Source organism: Limulus polyphemus, unplaced genomic scaffold, assembly GCF_000517525.1.
Source record: "Limulus polyphemus unplaced genomic scaffold, Limulus_polyphemus-2.1.2 Scaffold5, whole genome shotgun sequence".
NCBI lineage: Eukaryota > Metazoa > Arthropoda > Merostomata > Xiphosura > Limulidae > Limulus > Limulus polyphemus.
The window spans coordinates 200,329-219,472 of NW_013665615.1; the positions used below are offsets into that span (position 1 = coordinate 200,329).

The window sequence follows — 19,144 nt, forward strand, 5'->3', positions numbered from 1 at the left end:
ATCGAAACCTGATTTCTAGCGCTGTAAGCCCGCATACATACCGCATAGAGGATACTCTTTAGTTTCTAAAATAAGGCTCTTTCTAACAAGAACTACTGACCAATGTACAACTTACCGTGGTTTTTAACCTCAAAGCTTTATATACATTTTAAACTTCCTCTGTGTAACTATGTAACATTTAATATGGTTTTAAATTTACTAATAACATAATTTTCATAAAATAATATTTATTCTTTTCACAAGAATACCAAAATGGAAATATTTGGAAAAAAAGATTCTTGTAAAGTATTATATTTTCCATAATACACTTATTAATGTGTTTGTTACCAGGTAATGGACTATCATTTGCATTTTTGACTTGCAGCCAGAAAACGTCACCACACCTGTGTTTAAAAATGTGCTTTTAAAAGCATTAAAAACACGTTCACATATCACTTTTTACCATCCTAGGACTTATGGTTTATTGGGTTTTGGCATGACATAACTATGAACTCAAACACATACACTAAGAAAAGGGTATTTTTCTATATGTATAAATAAAATGGTCGACACTGGTTTCTTACGAGCATATTGCATAATATTTTAGTTTTGTGGTATACAACTTAATTTATGCATACAAACATATACAAACAACTTACAGCATTGAAATTGTGTTACTTATAACGTTTTGAGTATGTTATATGCATTAACCTTGAAATTCAAATTCTTGTTTGTTGAATTCCGAGCAAAGCTATCTGCTCTAGCCGTCCCTAATTTAAAAGTGATAAGACTAGATGGAAAGCAGCAAGTCACCACTACTCTCCACTAATGCTTAGACTCCTCTAATCAAATATGAAGTTTGACCGTCACATTACAACATCCCAATGAAGAAAGGGTGAACATGATCGTTGATGGGATTCGAACCACGCGACCCGCAGGTTGTGAGTTGAGCGCCGTAACAACCAGGTCATGCCGGGTCATCAAATTATTATGTGACATCTTTGCAGTTAAAATGTGTAAGCACAATGAATTACAATATTATGTAAAGCTAGTTAGATATGAGTTTGTTCTGAATTTCGCCCAAAGCTACACGAGGGCTACCTGCAGTAGTTATCCCTAATTTAGCAGTGTAATACTAGAGTCATTACCACCCATCACCAACTCTTGGGTTACTCTTTTTCCAACGAAAAGAGGGATTGGCCGTCACATTATAATGCCCCCATGGCTGAAAGGGCGAGCATGTTTGGGGTGGAGATTCGAACCCGCGACCCTCAGGTTGAGAGTCAAGCGCCTTAACCACCTAACTTAAAACGGTTAGACAACTAGTCTATTTGGGCTTTCAAGTTTGATATATATATATATAATTCTAGAAAACTTGATACTTCAAAAACATTATATAAACTAAAAAGATATCCTATAATATTTAAAAGCAGAAAATAAACGAAAACGATATTCGAGACGGACTATTAAAACATAACGTTACATATTTTTATTTTTTAATCTATATTAGCATAATATGGTCAAATATCAATTAATTCAGAGTTTTCATATTATTATTATAAATTTATTATAAATATATCTTCTGCCATGAGGATTTCGTTTTCACGCTTATGAGAATGATAGATGAAGCAATGTAAAGTTTAAAATATTCACTTGCAGACTACTACCATGACAATAATTCTTGGTATAACATATTACAATTAAGCCAAGCGTAAATTTCTTTATTTCTCTGGAATTTTATGAAATTTGAAATGACTGTCCAAGGAAATAAAAATTCGGTTCAATGGCCCATTTGCAATAGAACACTATTGTTAAATATAAATCATACATTAATACAGCATTGTCTTATCTTAATCTATATTTTCATTTTTATATATTGTATACAAACTTATGTATTTGTAACCTGTGTGTTTTTATTATTCTTAATCTACCCACCAGTGGCTCAGCGGTAAGCCTTCAGGCTTATCACGCTAAATATCTGGGTTCGATACTCGTGATGGGCTCAACACAGATAGCCCATTGTATAGCTTTGTGGTTAAAAACCAACAAAATATTCTTAATCTAATTGGCTTGCATAGCTTAATCTAATAACTTTAGTATAGGTTTGTGGTACGTTGAGAACTGAGAACTTTCAAACGAAATATACGGAAGGAAGTGATACATACGATGACTAAACATTTATTTAACGATCGTGCACAGACTTTCATAGAGTTTGAATAATAAGATCCGTGGGCGTCACTCACTGACATGAACACCCCGTGTCTCACTCACTTACCCTTCTGAAGAATAATGGAACGTTCTGAAGTAGTCGGAGAAAGCATCCTAGGGACGAGACTAAGCTTACAACCTCCATCTTTGTTTCATAAGTCAATCTCGATCCCGCGTGTAACATGGTATGGGTATAATTCAGTTCAGTCAGCTGAAAGTTGGTCAAATCGAGTGTCAGTGAATCTTGGACATGTCGTCTAAACAGTAGATTACTAACCAGTGAGCAAATGAATGAGCACCATAAAAAAACAATATTTAGTAGTGTAATCAAGTGATGTATAACTATAAATGCTACTACTACTAGTACTATGAAGAGTGTGTGTGATTACCCAAAATTTTGGAAGCCATCAACAACAGTACAGTTGTCTTATATTTTTACTCTGATCCTGTTGAACTTCGCAGCATCTCAGAAAGGTTAGAAGTTATATCCTTACTTTTCAGTTTTCTTGTGTTGGTTTTCATTTAAATATTTCCACATTTATCTGTTTGAGGATATTAAAAATAACATATTTGGAAATTAAAGTTAACTTCCTGTAGTTAATAAAATATTTTCATCTAAAGTTACGTATTTCATGAATTATGTGTGGTAAAACTAAGGCAGATTATTATGAAATATTATAGAAGATATATTATTATTACTATCTTCTAGCCAAGCCAACATTACGAAAATTCATAGTTCCAATTAAGTTGTCAACTTATTTGTTGTTTTATTGAGTACCACCAGGCGGCTACAGTGTCTCAAATAAGTTCAGTAGGTGAAGTTATTTTTGCTTGACCCAAACAACTTTCCTTACGAATTCCTTAGATAAGCGACTAACATTATAATTTCATGAACTATTGAAATAAACCATTAAAGTTATATTTTCAGACAAGTTGCAATTCACAAATTAAACATTAAATGATGATTAATTAAGTTAAATCATATTTAGAATTTTAAACTTAATTGCATTTTATTTTTCGTTTAAGGTAAGGTTCATTGATGAAAAATGTTAGTCCATCGAATAAGACCATTTCATATCTTAAACTGACGTCACGTTGGTGACAATGTGATGCCAAAAAATTAATAATGTTTCGTTTTTTTTGTTGTTGTTATCACTATCACATGTACAATGTGTGTGTGTGTGTGTGTTTATTCAAATCAAAACTAAAATTTCTTCTAAAGGCAAGTCCATTAAAGTCAAACTGTACACTACACTGCTTAAAATAATACCCATGAAACAGCAATATATTATACATTTTACAGTTAGAAATCAAAATTAAACTATAATACGCCACCACATCAGTAGTATTGTGTGGCATGCAATACGCATTACAGTGTTTATGAAGTAATGACGTAACTTGAGTGACATAATAACTAAATTTGTATTTAAATGTTTGAAATTATAAATTCAGGAATATAAATGATAAGAAAAATAATTAATTTTCTTAAGTGTTTTTAAATATACGGTTGAAATCAATGAAAAAAATAAACATACAAATAATTATTAGAATGCATTTTTTACCAGCACACAAAGTAGCGAGACGAGCCTCAAAACACGCGTGCTTCCAGATATAGCCGTGGAAACTACACAACGATGTATTTTTAGACAGTATTTAGTGGTATAATAATATAAACCAGACCACTTACCGCTGGAAGAAACCAAACTAAGGTGTATTGTTCAGGAATAGCTGTAGTGGTTAACTTTATAAAAAATCCAGAAGTTTCATTTTTGAAATGCTTCTAAAGGTTGGTGAAGAAAAGCACTAGGAGCAGGATAAAGTAATGTTCGTTTCTTGGAGCATTTTTATTTTCCCATCAATTTCTCCTTTCGCTAATGAAAAATCATTGCACACTTTTGTAATTCTTATTGTTTATAAATTAATATTAATTAATTAGTTATATATATATTACCAATTTGGGAGTGTGACTAGTGCTGAGCATAAGTTTATGACTCAGACTGCAACATCATAAAATCAAGCCGTTTATTGGTTTTAGTGGAATTTAGTAAAAAAAAAAAAAAAAACCAAGTACAGTACATTTTACAGATAACCTCTAAATAGTTTTTTTTTTCAAATTTAAACATACATTATTCATGTCCCATAACAAGTCAATAGTTAGCTATGTGTTTAGACTATAATGCTGATATCTATATTTCTTTGGCTTTAAGATACCTACAAAGTAATAATAATATTTAATTATATGTTTTACATAGCTTGTTGTTTAGAAATTAGTGAGGGGCGCCTGGCCCGCCACAGCTCCTACGTCCCTGATATATTTCATGCATTAAGCCTACATGCCTAGTTTTATCATTCGCATGCTATATATGCATATAGTATTAGTCTGCGCTATATAAATTTCTGTGTATTTCGAAATTAAGTGGATGATTTCCTCCTCTTTTGATTAGATTTCGTTATTAAAATACATACAAAGTTTGTTTTTTTTTCGCTCACTCTTGTCTTAACAGACTGAAGTAGTCGTTCTAGTGTTGTCTGTAGTCACGGTTTAAAATTCCAAAAGCTGGCAAAATATTGGAAAACCACCCCTGATTTCGAGACACAATGGACAGATTTAGAGTATTGTGGAAAACAATCTCTAATTAAGCTGTTTTTATAACAATTGTTTAGACCATCTCGTTTTCGAATATTTTGTCAGCTTTTGGCTTTCTAAAACCGTAGGCTCTAATCTTCGGTAATGGTAAGACGTGAGACGCTGAGAGTGTGTGAGGCAACTCGAGGCATTCCGGGAAAACGAAATTTGTAGTCCAAACGTGAAGTGACGTAATTACGCTCTAGTCGGCTCTATTATAATATACATTTGAAACATGAATTGTTGTTATTTAGATATGTAGAGACGGAAGAAAAATTATGTTTCAAAATTTAATGAAAGCATTAACATTGTTTGAGTTTAAAGTTTTTAGCTCTAATTTTACTTATACAGTACACTCAAAGACTGCATAGTCTATGCCATTTCATTCACTGTACTTCTGGAACTGTTACAAAAAAGTCAATAATATTTTATATGAACGAATGATTTTGAAAACAAGATGGATATTTCATTAAACGTTTAAAAATGTCTCTTCCACATTATTTGGAAAAAAAATAACACTATTAAATACTGTGATAAAAAAACAAACAAATATTTTAACTATGTTTTTAAATGTTATATTGACTTTCCTTTTAGTTATTCCATAATGAGAACATTTAGAGTTTTGATGATGGTTGCTTTTGTTCATGAAATTCATTAGCTTAGAATTAAGGATAGTTTAAATTGAGGAAAAATAGAAACTTGTTTGTATATATTTGTTTAGTTAAAATATGAGTTGAAAGTGTCTTTATGTGCAAAATGTTACTTTGTCAGTTGAATTTGACACATGCTTTTTAAACATTATAAATTTGTCTGTAGAAAACTTAGGGTGTGTTATAAATTATATATATATATATATATATATCATGGTATCTGGACAATTAGACACATAAAAAATAAAGAAGTAGGATATTTAGACATCAAATATTTTTAGAGGGGTGTTAAAACTTTTGAAACTTTGCAACATACTTAAAATCTTATTATAATGGAGCTTGCAATGTATATGTCCAAAACTCGGATCTCAAAAACTACCACACCGATCATCACCAACTGGATAATATTTTTATAACTAGGCAGTATTTTTATAGCTGAGCAATAAATAAAACAATTGAAATTTGTACAAAAATGATATGTTTCAGACTTAACCAATAAAAATTACAAATAAAAAGGGGTAATTGTCAGATTTAATCAATACAAATTACAAAAAAAGGAGTGTTTCAAATATAAAACAATCAAAAACAAACTTTGAAAAAATATATATTTTTCTTTAGTGAAAATTTCATGAGTGTTGAAATATAAAAGCAAGGCATTTTCATTGATAACTGCATCTACAAAGAAATACTTTAGTAAAGTCTACTCTATGATGTAATGCTGTGATGATAGCTCATTTTTAAACTAAAATTCCAATAAAATCCTTTTTCTCATGGATGGTGAACATTATTGAATGTCAAGTACGTGTACATTGTTATAGAACTATCAGACAAGTCCAGAAAAGGTTGCAGGCCCAATAGCCTTCTGCAGAAACTAGCAGTTATAGAGTGTAAGAAATTATGCATGATGGTTGTTGAAAGATAAAAAAAGAAGTATGTTGTAGGTGAAACCACCAAAGACAAGATGTTAACTACAGATATATATATTTATAATATATATTATTGTAGATACCATGTTTCAGGCAATGCCTTTCATCAGGTATCTCTAGTTGAAGAGTAAAACTCTAATTGAAAAAGTTCTAAATAGAAGGTCGTGTGACAATATAGAAAATAAACGTGTCTAAAAATGATTGAAATAATATGAGAGAATTAGTAATATGTGTGTGTGCGTGTCTGTACACTTTAAAGAAACTGAGAAATTGGTAAAAGTAAAAAAAATGGAGTAGTTGACACAAGTTATTATTAGATAAATACATAATTTGCTGTATAAATAGAAATTAAAACTAAAGGTTAGAAAAAAACTAAAACATTCATTTATCCTATTGGAGTGAATAGTTCCCAGGTCAAAAATGATTATTTTCTTGTACTTCACATTTGTATTTGTTTATAGGAGCTTGTTCAAAGCAAAGGTGCTTTCAACCTTGTGACAGATAGTCTTTCCTGCCCAGATAAGTTTTCTGGTGGCATTGCAGTCTATGGGGTTTTCCTCACACCAATACATTCTCCACTATCCTAAATCACCAGTTACCCCTCTTTTGGTCCCCGGTACCTCATCCTCAGGCTTTGGTTATAGATGCCTTCAGCCAGGATTAGTTGCAAAAATTTCTATATGTTCATCCCCCTATCCAATTGGTTTATCAGGTAGATTCCCTTGTCCTTCTGATCGCTCCCTACTGGCCCGGCTCAACCATGGTTCCCTCGTTTACTCCAACTACAGTTATTCCCTCCTGTACCTCTTTCATTATTACCCGAATTCACTTCATGCCTAGCTTTTGTCTTGTCTGTGGCAAGGAGTTCTGGTTTCTCCCGTTGTGTAGCTTTTCATTTCACTCAATCCACCCGTCCTTCCTCTATGGAAGTGTATCAACGAAAGCTGAAGGTCTTTTGCACATGGTCCTAGGCTTGGAGATTTCCTGCTGCTTGTCCTATGGTTGCTGGTGTCTCCAAGTTTCTCATGACAGGGGTCTTGAGGCTCATAGATTTCAGGTTATTGGGCAGCTATATCCCATATTTTTTCGTCTTTCCCGTTACCGCATGCTTTTTTTTCTTGCCCATCATTACCATGTTAATCCATTCCTTCAGTATTCATCGACCTGCTCTTCCAGATAGAGACATTACTGTGGTCCTCCATTCCCTTACATTACCTACCTCCGGTCGAATCTATTTCCTCGTGTTCTTTATTTTACTTGTCCCTTAAGGGGTATTTCCTTCTCCTTTTGGCCTATGAGCATCGACACTCTGACTTGTTCACCATTGCACTTTACCACCATAAGTATCTTCTCCTTTATCCGGATTGTTCCTTACTTCCCAAAACCTCGGTGGCTCGTGAGGTTAACTCCTCCTTTATGCCTATTTTCCTTCCCTGATCTGGATAGACTTCTAGGTCCTGTGCGTGCTCTTCATTGTTATATTACCTGCACAACTTTCTTCCATGGTTCCTGTCTTTTTATCTTGTGGCAATCCTCTTTGTCCAGAGATTTCTCCCCTTTTACCTTCCCCAGTTGTGTTCCCTGTTTGATCTCATTGTCCCTTTCCCACTGTACTTTGTTCCATTTTACCTCTCAACAAATCCGACACCTCACCTTTTCCTTTGCTTCTCGTCTGTGTCAGCCTTTGGAGAAAATCCTACAATCAGGCATGTGGACCAACCCTAACACATTCATCTCTCATTACTCACATCATATCGTGATTTTGGCTTCCTCGGGTTTTTGCCTTCCACCTGTGGCTGTACTTCAGACTTCGGTGAAACTCTGACACTGGGTAAGCCTTTATTAATGTTTTTTTTCTTTCAGGGTTCCATTTTTCATACCTTCATTACATGGATCCCTCTCTGTGGCAAGTGGTGCCTGACTAGTTATTCTTTAACTCTAAATCCACACAATATGCCATGCTGACTAGCATTTTCTTTTTCATGGCTTCGCATGCTTACCTTTGAGATGGGATGTTTCACAAGACCACTTGTAGTTGAATAACCTCACAATATTTGTTTCATAAGTTGGCCTGTCGTGGACTGTACCACCCATGGACATCATGGGTAAAGCAGAAGGGGATAGCTGCCCATTCCTGCCATGCCTTGATTGAATAAGTAAGTATGGTCTGCTTTTCAAACTAGGGTTTTGTGATCACCCATTGCACTGTCTCGGGTGTTGACATTCTTCCAGGCTCTCCAATTCATTCTCAGCCCCTTTTCTTCTAGTGGAGTATTGGAGTCCTTACCAGTTCCAAGCCGCTGGAGTGGTCAACCATGGAGGCACCCTGCTGGATGGGTTCCACAAAAGATGGTTATAACCATTCAGTTCAGAGTAGTGCAGTGGTGTTCTGCCATGTAGGTGATGTAATATTCTCTAATTTGTGATTAACCCTATAATGAAGTGAGACATCAAAATGCAGCTCACCCCTTCAATTGGGAGCCCTCTCCCTACTCTCGCGTGGATGTTGGTGCCCTGTGGGTACCAATCAACATAATTCCTCACACAGGTTTAGGGTTGTCTATCTTCCTCCTTTGATTTCCTCCTTCTGTGTTGTGGGCTACAGCAGGGATACATGGTATTATTCTGGTTTTATCCTTGGATCTCCCTTGTTCTCTCTTATTACATGGATGTTATTGCCCTTTGGATGGTTACAACCTGTTTCATGGTCACGGGAATCGTTGCGTGCAATAGACTTCCTTTTGATAGCGGATGTCAAACTCCTGGATCTACAGCTCAGAGCTAATCCTGTGTAATACCTAGGAATTAGAGTGGTTTTCAATTCCCTGGTTCTTGGGTTTGAGGTGAAAATGGTATGATCCTTATCCTACCCTCTCACAGATGTTGGTACCCCACAAGTATGTTTTTTGTGTAGTTAACTTACCGAGTACCATCTGCTGCGTTCTAGCCACTCTACACCATGGGGCGCATCCTCGTTTACCCACTTTCCTTATTGTGAGATTGAGTTACTATATCTTTCTCCATTTAGAATCACTTTCCTACCGTATTGTCTTCCACTAATATGTTATCCTCTCATTTTGTTCCATGATTTCTTACACATTCCACGTATGGGCTAAGAGTATACCTGGATCAGACGTGGTGCAATTCCTCTCTTCATATCTGACTCTCATCTACAGAGGTATCCTTCGGACGCTTTTGGGGGTACATCTGTTCTTCCCTCACACTGGTCCCTTCTCCTAATCAGTGTGGGATTCTAGCTAATCTTGTGAAAGAAGGGAAGTTATAATTTTTCTATACTGAAAATGTATTTCTGATAGGTACTTCCCTCTTCGTACACTTTCAACCCTTCGTCCCCACTCACTTCCAGTGTTTCTGTCGTCTGCCAAACTTCGAAATGATAGTTCGGTAGATGCACATAGAGGGAGTCACCTGTGTCATGTGAGTGTACTATTCTCCTAATGGTGGAGAAGTGATATATATGATGATTTGTATGAGAGACATGTTGGAATCATTTGATTCCAATAAGGAGAAGAGCAGAAGGCTTGTGACATGCATAATAAAAAAAAAAGTTTACATATAGAGGGCAAAAATGATTGAGAATAGCTAATCTTGTGAGAAGAGAGAAATACATTTTCAGTATAGGAAAATTATAACTATTGGCAGGATAGGAGTCATCTTCAGCTAAAACAGCTTTACTTTTTCTAACAGGGTGGTTGCCTTCAGATGTGGTAAATGCAGTTAATTTAAGGGAGTTTAAGGAAAGGCTTGATAAGTATTCAAATGATAAGGGCTGTCTTGGAGTGTCTTATTTTCATTTTAGAGATTAGTCTAATAGATGGGATAGCCTAGATGGACCAATAGGTCCTTTATCGTTAAATTATATGTTTTTCTTACTTAAAAGTACTGCCATAAATTGTGTTCTGTCAAATCTTTTTACTGACATCTCAGTCATACCCACACTTGATTCATGGCCTTGCATATTTGTACAATTATCATGTGATTGGGAAATCTCAGGATCATTTATGCATACAAGTGCATCAGTATAAAGCATTGCAATACAATATGCTGCATAGTGTAAAAACATTAGTAATACCTGTCAGCCATATTTTATAAATAGCATTCTAATTTTGTTTTTACAATAGTATTTGAAAGTTTGACACCATTCCATGTACAATTCAAGAAACTAGAATACAATATGTAAAACATAGTGATAATTAAGAAGAATTTCAACCCCCCCCCAAAAAAAACATATTGGTGTGCCACAAAAATGTAAAACTGTTTTAGCAAGATAATTGTTTACATAATGTATTGTGATGTCTTATTTGCACAGCTCAACCATGTGCAGTTTTGTAATGTTATATAACTTTAATTATTATAAATTATTTCACATAAAGAAATGCAAACTTGTGTACAGGCATGTGTGTGTGTGTGTGTATATACATAATTTTATTTTGTATATTATGTGTAGTTCCCCGCCTGAACCCGTTCTTCTTCCCAAATGGCTTGCATGAAGGTCAGCGTGCACGTGTAGTGTGTACAACGTATCAGGGAGACCCGCCTTTCAAATTCAATTGGTTTAAAGATGGTCAAGACCTTCCAGCAATTCTTGATGCAGATATACGTCAATTAGATGATTACACCTTTTCTCTGACCATTGACCCTGTGAAAATTCATCACAGTGGAAACTACACCTGTCTTGTTAGTAATCATCTAGGTTCAGATAAAAAAACAGCAAATCTTTTGGTCACAGGTATGACATCATATTGTGATTCCATATTTTTAAAACTTATCATGGTACTAACAGATTCTAAGAATTTCACATTTTGGGCCATGTACATGTTTCACTTAAATTAAAGAAATTTCAATATTTGCTCAAAGCATGGGTGAATCAACTGTATGCATGAGATATTTTTTTGCCTGTTTAAAAGACATACTCTGAGCCTAGTAAAATTTTTGAACAAGTGTTTACTTTAATATGATTATTAATTGTTGATACCTTACATATTACCATGTTAGCTTATATTGTTCTGTGAATATTAAGGTACACAACATTTTTAATCAGAGATGTTGGCTGTGGATTATATTTTTATTATTAAACATATTAGGAATAACATGTTTGGTTTTATATAGGTCCACCAAAGTGGCTTGTAGAACCTACTGATGCAACTATCCAGGCTGGAGGCACTGCAGTTGTAGACTGTAAAGTTACTGGGTCTCCAGCTCCGAGGGTGACATGGAAGAGAGTTAGAGGTTGGTAGGCCTGTATTAGTTTACAAAGAAACTGGATTTTTTATGTTTCAGTGCATAGAATGCAATTAATAGAATAAGACTGAAAGATACATGGTGGTGTTCATTCTGAAAATGATCTTGAAATGCCTTTAATGGACATTTGAAGTAGAAAAATACTAGTTTTGTACCCTTATAGAATTGTGAAATAGATGGAGGCATTTTGTTATTGATATGCAACTCAAATGTTACTTTATGTTGGAGAGTATTTGAGAAAATATTCTGCTTGCTATCAAGGTATTCTTCAGATAAAGAGCCAATGCCTATTAAGTTTTATTTTTAGTTGTTATTGTGGTACTCATGTATACTGATATTTAACATATAAATTTAAAAGTATCTGCAAAATGCACATTCAGAAATGTACTATATAGAATAATTCCAATTCAGACAAAAAAGGAAAGAAATAAACACAAGTGAACAAAGGGCAAAGAATAAGAGAATTTCATTTTGATTTGCTGCTGAAATTCAGACAAAATGTTTAAAATGTGGTATACCAGAATCATATGCTGCATATGTCAACAACTATTTCAAATAACACTTATAGGAAGGAAAAACTCAGAACTCGTATCAGTTTGTATTTGTCCTAGCCCTTGAGATGGGCTCATCCCTCAGGGAGGTTAGACACAAGGCCAAATTGGTAAGTTTTTAGGCATTGACATATGTTAGTTCTACCTGAGAAAAGAATTAGTATGTGTTTAAGACCTTTCAACATTTGTTTAACAAGAATTTCGTACTATGTGCAAAACATCTGCTTGAAAATAGAGAAAAACAAGCAAATGTACCGGTGATGGGAAAAGTTAATCTATCTCAATTTAAATTAATTCATGGAATTTAAAAAGATTAATTGTGTCGTACTTTTGGTTTCTCTCTAAGCTATTTATACTGCCCACTGCAAAAAGTAATTGTTGCTCAATCCAGTCATGCTAAGAACTGCTCAACAATAACATTTGGTAAATCTACATTTGTATTTTTTAAGTTATGTCATATTTTGAGATGTGAATGATAGTGTGCTTAATTACTAACAACTTAGTGAAGAATATCCTGCTTGTGAAATGAAATTTGGCATCAACATTAGTCATACCTGTTCTCCCATCATTTCAAAAGTGAATACTGAACTTTGCCTGCGTGCATAGCTTTTCAAATGGGAGACAGACAAACATTTAAACAGACACCACAACTTGCAATATATATATATATATATATAAGATAAAACCTGAATAAATCTGGCTAAAAGAGTTTGTAGAGAAAAAAATATTCTGTTAATGACACTTCTGAATTTGCTAGTAGCTTAAAACAGACGCAGTTCAGTGATGATGCTTACTGTGCTAGTTATGATATCAAGTCATTGTTTACAAGTATACTTCTAGACCAACCATTGATCTTTGTTCTAACCTTGTGTTTGCGTGAATGAAATTTTCCAAGGCATAACTAAGCATGTTTTTTAAGAACTTTTATGTTTGGTAAGAAAAAAATCTCATTGTATGTTTAATGGTAAAATCTATGAACAGATTGATGGAGTGGCTATAGACTCCAGCCTTGCCCCTGACAATACTACAGTCAGTTCCATGTACTCCGAGATGACAACTGGGAGCCAATTTCAAAATAACCATTGTTTGATTATTGTTCAAAATGAACTCTTTCTAATGATTATAAGCATAGATAGGTATCATCTATATGTAGGCTATAAAGCCTAAACAAATCAGTTGAAGATGGGTATGGTACCTGTCAGGGATTGAAAAAATTTATTACTTGTTTTAACTGTATTTATTCATAAATATTTTAAACGTGTGTGTGTCAATAGATTATGTAAGCATCTTGTTGTCTAGACCTACCTCTACTCAACTACCATTGTGTTATTGAAGATATAGAGAACAAAAGTAAAGACTTTCATAGCTCATTGGTCACATGACAATACATCTGAAGTTTATGTAATTTTTTATCCCTTTCTACACATGTATTAATGTTTGTTGACTCGCATTCAAGATTTTATTGAACTACTATTTTATGAATTTATGTCAATAAGTTTAGTATAAAACTGAAGATTATAATTCAAATTTTAGTATTATACATTATTTGATCTCTTAATTTAAAAGTAAATATCAAAAAATGCTGCTAAACATTGATTTTTGTATGCCACATGGTATGTTGAAAGCAGCACTTGTTCAAATTAAATATTTGTGATGTCAAAATACAAAGTCCATATTTTTTCTGAATTAGGAACTCAAATTACCGATATTGATAATCTAGAATATAAAATAAGAACCTCCTATCTTTTCTATTTGATGAGATATTGCTCATGTACTGAATCAAACACAGTGGCCCTGCTCACCTCTTTCCATTTTTAGAAACAGTCCCTTATATACACTTAATTCTGTCTATGACATGTGAATAACCAATCAAAAGCTCAGAATGTCCCCTAGTGCCTTTTTCAGTCACTTTGCTAGTAAGGTGAGTTTCATATTTTTTTAGACCCAAATACACCTTAATTATTAAGCTTGATAAATTATAGTGGAATTCTGTGGTGTCAATATAGTAATTTATGATTTTTATAAAACCTAAAAAATTATTACGTTTCACCTCCTCTATGTGTGAAATTTTATAAGGCTTGGCAACCTACAACAAGCAGCAAATGAGAACAAAGGTTGTAACTAAAAGAGAGAATTCTTTGATTTACTTCTTTATTTACTTTTCTATGTTTTAAGAAAAATACTTTTAAAAAGTTATTTGTAAATAATAATAATGTATATACATGTATTATGCATAATCATTGATATGTGACTGTATTTTACAAAATACTAGCCAACTTTTTAAAGGTCAGTTTTATGTTATTGGATATGGTAACATGAATGTACATGTGCTGTGTCATTGTAACTTCTGTATTGTTAGCTAGGCATGGCTGAAATTCAATATAATAAATATATATATATATAAATGTATAATGTTATGAGATTTAAGCTATTGATTCTAAATATTTATGTTTTCATGTTATAATTTATAGTCATTTTAGAATGAAAAAGGCATAATTTATATTTATTTTCTAATTTTATACAGTGGTTATGAGATTGGTTAAATCTACCAAACCCGTACATAGATTTGTTACTGAAAATAACAGATAAAATACAAAGTTTTTTTCTTAAAAAAATATTTGATAACTATCTGGATATTATAAAGATTTCGCTTGTGAAATTTGAAAATGTTTTGATGCATGAAAGTATTTTTAGTCTTAAAATTAAAATTACTTTGCACGTTAGATAGGCAACATGTGAAAAGAAAAAAAAAAGGCATGAGAAAAACATTGCTTTACAAACCTAAAAAAGATAATTTAGTATTTTACGTATGAAAGCAAAATGTAATGTTTGCTGATAATGTGCTAAATTTCATGAACATACACTTACTAATTTAAAATTATAACATGAAAACTATGACAAGCATAAAATGGTTACAAGGTCGTTCCCATGGACCGAGCCTGTGCTGAAAGAGTTAAGTAGGTAATGCCCTTAAAACTTGTGGGAAAATATTTTTTTAACAAAAATTGTTTTTGTGAAATGATGCACACCTGTACATACAGAAATCTTCTTCCCTGTGCATCTGCTTTAGAGATTTACATGCCATTAGCCTTTAGGAAACTTTCACCAAATGTTTCAATTTTTCTTGTGAATTGTGCTACCGTATAACAAAGGTCATCTGTTTGCCATTCTTTGGCCCTGGCTGTTGCTGCATTTTGTCAGGTTTGTCTTATACTTATCATAATACTAACTCACCTGTCTGTTTTTTTAACCCTGGTCCTGGCCTTGACTTGAGACACTCTTTGTCATGTCTTCTTGGTGGTACCCCTCTGGCTGGCTTAACCTTGGTTTCCTCTTCTATGTAACCTAACAACCCAACCCCTGCTTTCCTTGCCAACTATACACTCTATTGCTTTACCGTATTCCATTTCCTTTCTATTAAGGGACATTGTCCTTCCACCTTCATGTTTAGATTTGTACAGTCCATCACCCATTGAACCAAACATTCCAATCTTGTAATCTTTTCCAATCAGGATGTCCTTCTCTTGGGCCCATTCACCTGTGTAAGGGGGCGTGGCTTTTAACTTTGATCCATCTGCTGCCATCTTCCTCCTGATCATCCTACCATGGAACATCTCCCTCCCTTTACTTGTCTGTTCAACAGGGTTCAGCTGTCTCCGCCATTGCAAGGTGTTCCCTCCCCAGTTCTCTCCACCTTTTTCCAGTCCTTTTTAATCTATAGACAAACTCAACTTGTTCCCATATTGGACTGTGACCTCAGTGTTGTCTTGTACACACTTACACATACCCCTTTGGGCCAATGGCAACCTGGAACTTTTACCACTTTCTCTTCAGACATATTCCTCTTACTTTTTGCCTGTGATTGCTTTGTGTACTCCTTTCTATCATCCTTATCTTCTTATTTCTATGGCCCGGTCCTTCTGCTGTCTGCATCTGTTTAGTAAAGTTGAGGCAAGCACATTACAAGACTGTGCCCTCCTCCTGCAGCTTGCGACTGTCCAGTAGAGTTGAGGCAAACACAAATATAAGATACATGCCTTCCTCCTGCAGGCTGTGACTGTCCAGTAGAGTCAAGGTGAGTACACACCACTGTACTGTGCCCTCCTCCTACAATAATCTCCTTTTCAGTTGAGATGAGGTGAGCCCATACTAACAAATCATGACCTCCTCCTGCAGCTGGTGTTGGTCCAATAACTGTCTATTGGTAAAGTTGATGTGTGCACTAGGTATGGTCTGAATGTACCCCAACCATGCTATACACATTGGCTGTCTGACTTCTTGTGCTCAAGTAGTCAGAAGGCCATGTTCTTATTCTGCCCATGCCCACAACACATGAGTATTCTTATGTAACAATAATTTGTTTTGGAAGTTTTTACTTGTAGAACAGTTGATGTGTTGGAGAATTTTTAAGTATTGATTGGATTAGTGAATAAATGTGAAAGAATATAATTAGGTGGTTAGTTTTCAGGTATTTACTGTATAAAAAAGTAACTTCCATGGATTGAGTATCCTGCTTTCATTTTCTCACTTGCCTATTTCTTATCAACTGTTTTTTCAGAAAAATTTTAGGCAAGCTTTAGAAAGGAAAAATATTACCCCTGCAACTTATTTTTTTAGTTTCTTATAGTTATATATGTGTTGTAAAAACTAAGAAATTTTGTTAAACATGATAAATATGTGTGAGTATATAAGCTTACCTATTATGCTAAGAACTGGTTTTCAAGTTGAACAACAAGTGTACCATAAAGTCTGCTTGTGGATTAAATAGAATAGCATGATTTGTAGTACTTAACACTTCACAAAGTGTTGCAAATAGTATATTATAAACTTTACTGGAAAATAATATATGACAGAGTAAAAATTTGCATTTTGGCTTTCAAGGTTATAAACAATGAAGCTGTATGCTTTTTTGTTCCGATAAGATAAAAAAAAAGTCCTAACTTAATTGGGAACCTGGTTCAAAACATGGAGTATATAAAAAAAACAAAAAAAAACATCAAAGTAAACTTAGAAATGTGATGTAATGTTCAACTAGCCCTTTTTTATTTTTAAAGAAGTTTTTCATTCTTATCTAAACAGACAGTACATGTATCTTGTTCAATTGTTCAATTCTTATGGTTTGTAGTAGGTGAAAGATGGTATAGGCATTGTAGCTGCAGGTTCTTAATAAAAAGGGCTGCAGAGAATTGTAACAAAAAAATAAGAGCATCACATTACGTACAGGTTTTAATGAAGTATGGAATTAATGGGAGAATGAACCAAAAGGCTTAGACTTGAGTACTTTGATGGTCAATCTATTTTTCATCAAGAGCAAAAGTAATTCCATGATTATGAAACATTTAATAAGTTTTGTTGTTAATCTTGCATAATTTTATTCATTATCGCAGTTTAGTAGTTATTATTTCATACAGTTTTGAACATACACACATCATGCTTATACTATAGTATTTTATTTGTATTAGTGAAAGACTAGCTTATGTAATGCTCTAATAAAAGGCTACACAACATTGACATTTTGTAACATCTTCAAAGTAGGCTGAAGTGTAAACCTAAGTTAATTTGATGTGTATATCTGTACAATCTGTCTGCAAATATGATTCATTTATATAAATCACTATGTTAATAATGGTTGGAAATCACTATGGTGTAAAATATGTATATAAAATTAATCAAGGTATAGTTTTTGTTTATTCTTTAATTATTTACAACTTTTGTAGGATACTTGTTGTAAACAAAGTTTATCATTTTTGTATGCTTTCTTGGCTAATTGGTATAATGTATAAGTTGTGCTCTACTAATGTACACCTTTTATTAGTTTTTTAAGCATCTTACATCTAAAACACTTGGGTTAAAAACATTGAGAAGAACCCTACTGTAAAAATAAATGTTGATAAACTGGCTTATTAATTTTACTTCTTCTATTATAGTGTATTGAAATGTAAAATGAATGTTAATTTGTTAACTGATATAAAAGCTGTTATATTATACCTTAATTTTTTTTACTTGCAAGAAAGAGTTAAAGCAAAATTTGAAAACTTATATTTTTAACCTATCATTGTTTTCTATGTTTAGAATTATCTTTAGTACTAGCTTTTTACAGTGTATTAGTAGTAAATGTAGAAGTTTCAGTTTATCAAATGATGATAAAGCTTGTATCAAACAGTTTGTCCAGAATAAAAATTCAAGACATACATAAAAATTAAGGCAACAGAAATGCTAATGTACAGACAAGTAATTTCCATTGCAAATACAGTTGATCAAATATTTCATCTGAGCTATGAAATTTTTTAAGTAATTATTTCTCTTTTTATGTCACATATTTGATCATGCTTCAATTCTTTCAGATGATCTTTTAACAACAGGAAGCCTACAAGTAGCTAATAATGGGTCTCTAGTCATAACAGGAGCACAAAAGTCACAGGAGGGAATGTATGAATGTTCAGCAGAAAATGGTATAGGGGTAGCTTTGGTGAAGAGAGTCCGAGTTCAAATTCTAGGTAAGCAATACATCTGTATTTTCAGACTGTACCCAAGAATTTGATTTTTTTAAATTTATTTATATCATATTGTTAATATCATAAGAATCCCTCACCTAATCTGCTGACTTTTTATTGATCTAATTTTGAAAATATATATGTTTTATTTTCTAAGATTTTGTCAAAAAAAGGTAAGTTTCTCAAAAGCAACTTTCAAGAGGTGGTTATACTTATATTTTGAACCTATCATTGTGTTCTGTGTTTAGAATTATCTTTGGTACTAGCATTTTGCAGTATATTAGTATTAAATGTAGAAGTTACAATATATCATATTATGAAAAAGTTTGTATTGGACAGTTTATCCAGAAGAATAATTCCAGACATATATAAGGCCAGGGTTTTTATTTTTAGTTTTACAAAAAATTTTAAATGAAGCTATGGGTCAGAGGAGGGACAAAAATAATTA

At 33.3% G+C, this 19,144-nt stretch overlaps 1 protein-coding gene across 1 annotated transcript in view; it reads left to right on the top strand.

Moving 5' to 3' along the window:
- The first annotated feature begins 2,322 nt into the window (after nucleotides 1-2,322).
- Nucleotides 2,323-19,144, top strand: part of LOC106473798 (Down syndrome cell adhesion molecule-like protein Dscam2) — a 63,581-nt gene continuing 46,759 nt past the window's right edge. The window contains exons 1-4 of the mRNA XM_013934507.2: nucleotides 2,323-2,661; nucleotides 10,858-11,139; nucleotides 11,520-11,639; nucleotides 18,547-18,699. Coding sequence (XP_013789961.1) covers nucleotides 2,556-2,661; nucleotides 10,858-11,139; nucleotides 11,520-11,639; nucleotides 18,547-18,699 — 661 coding nt within the window. The 5' untranslated portion in view covers nucleotides 2,323-2,555. The remainder of the gene's footprint in view (nucleotides 2,662-10,857; nucleotides 11,140-11,519; nucleotides 11,640-18,546; nucleotides 18,700-19,144) is intronic.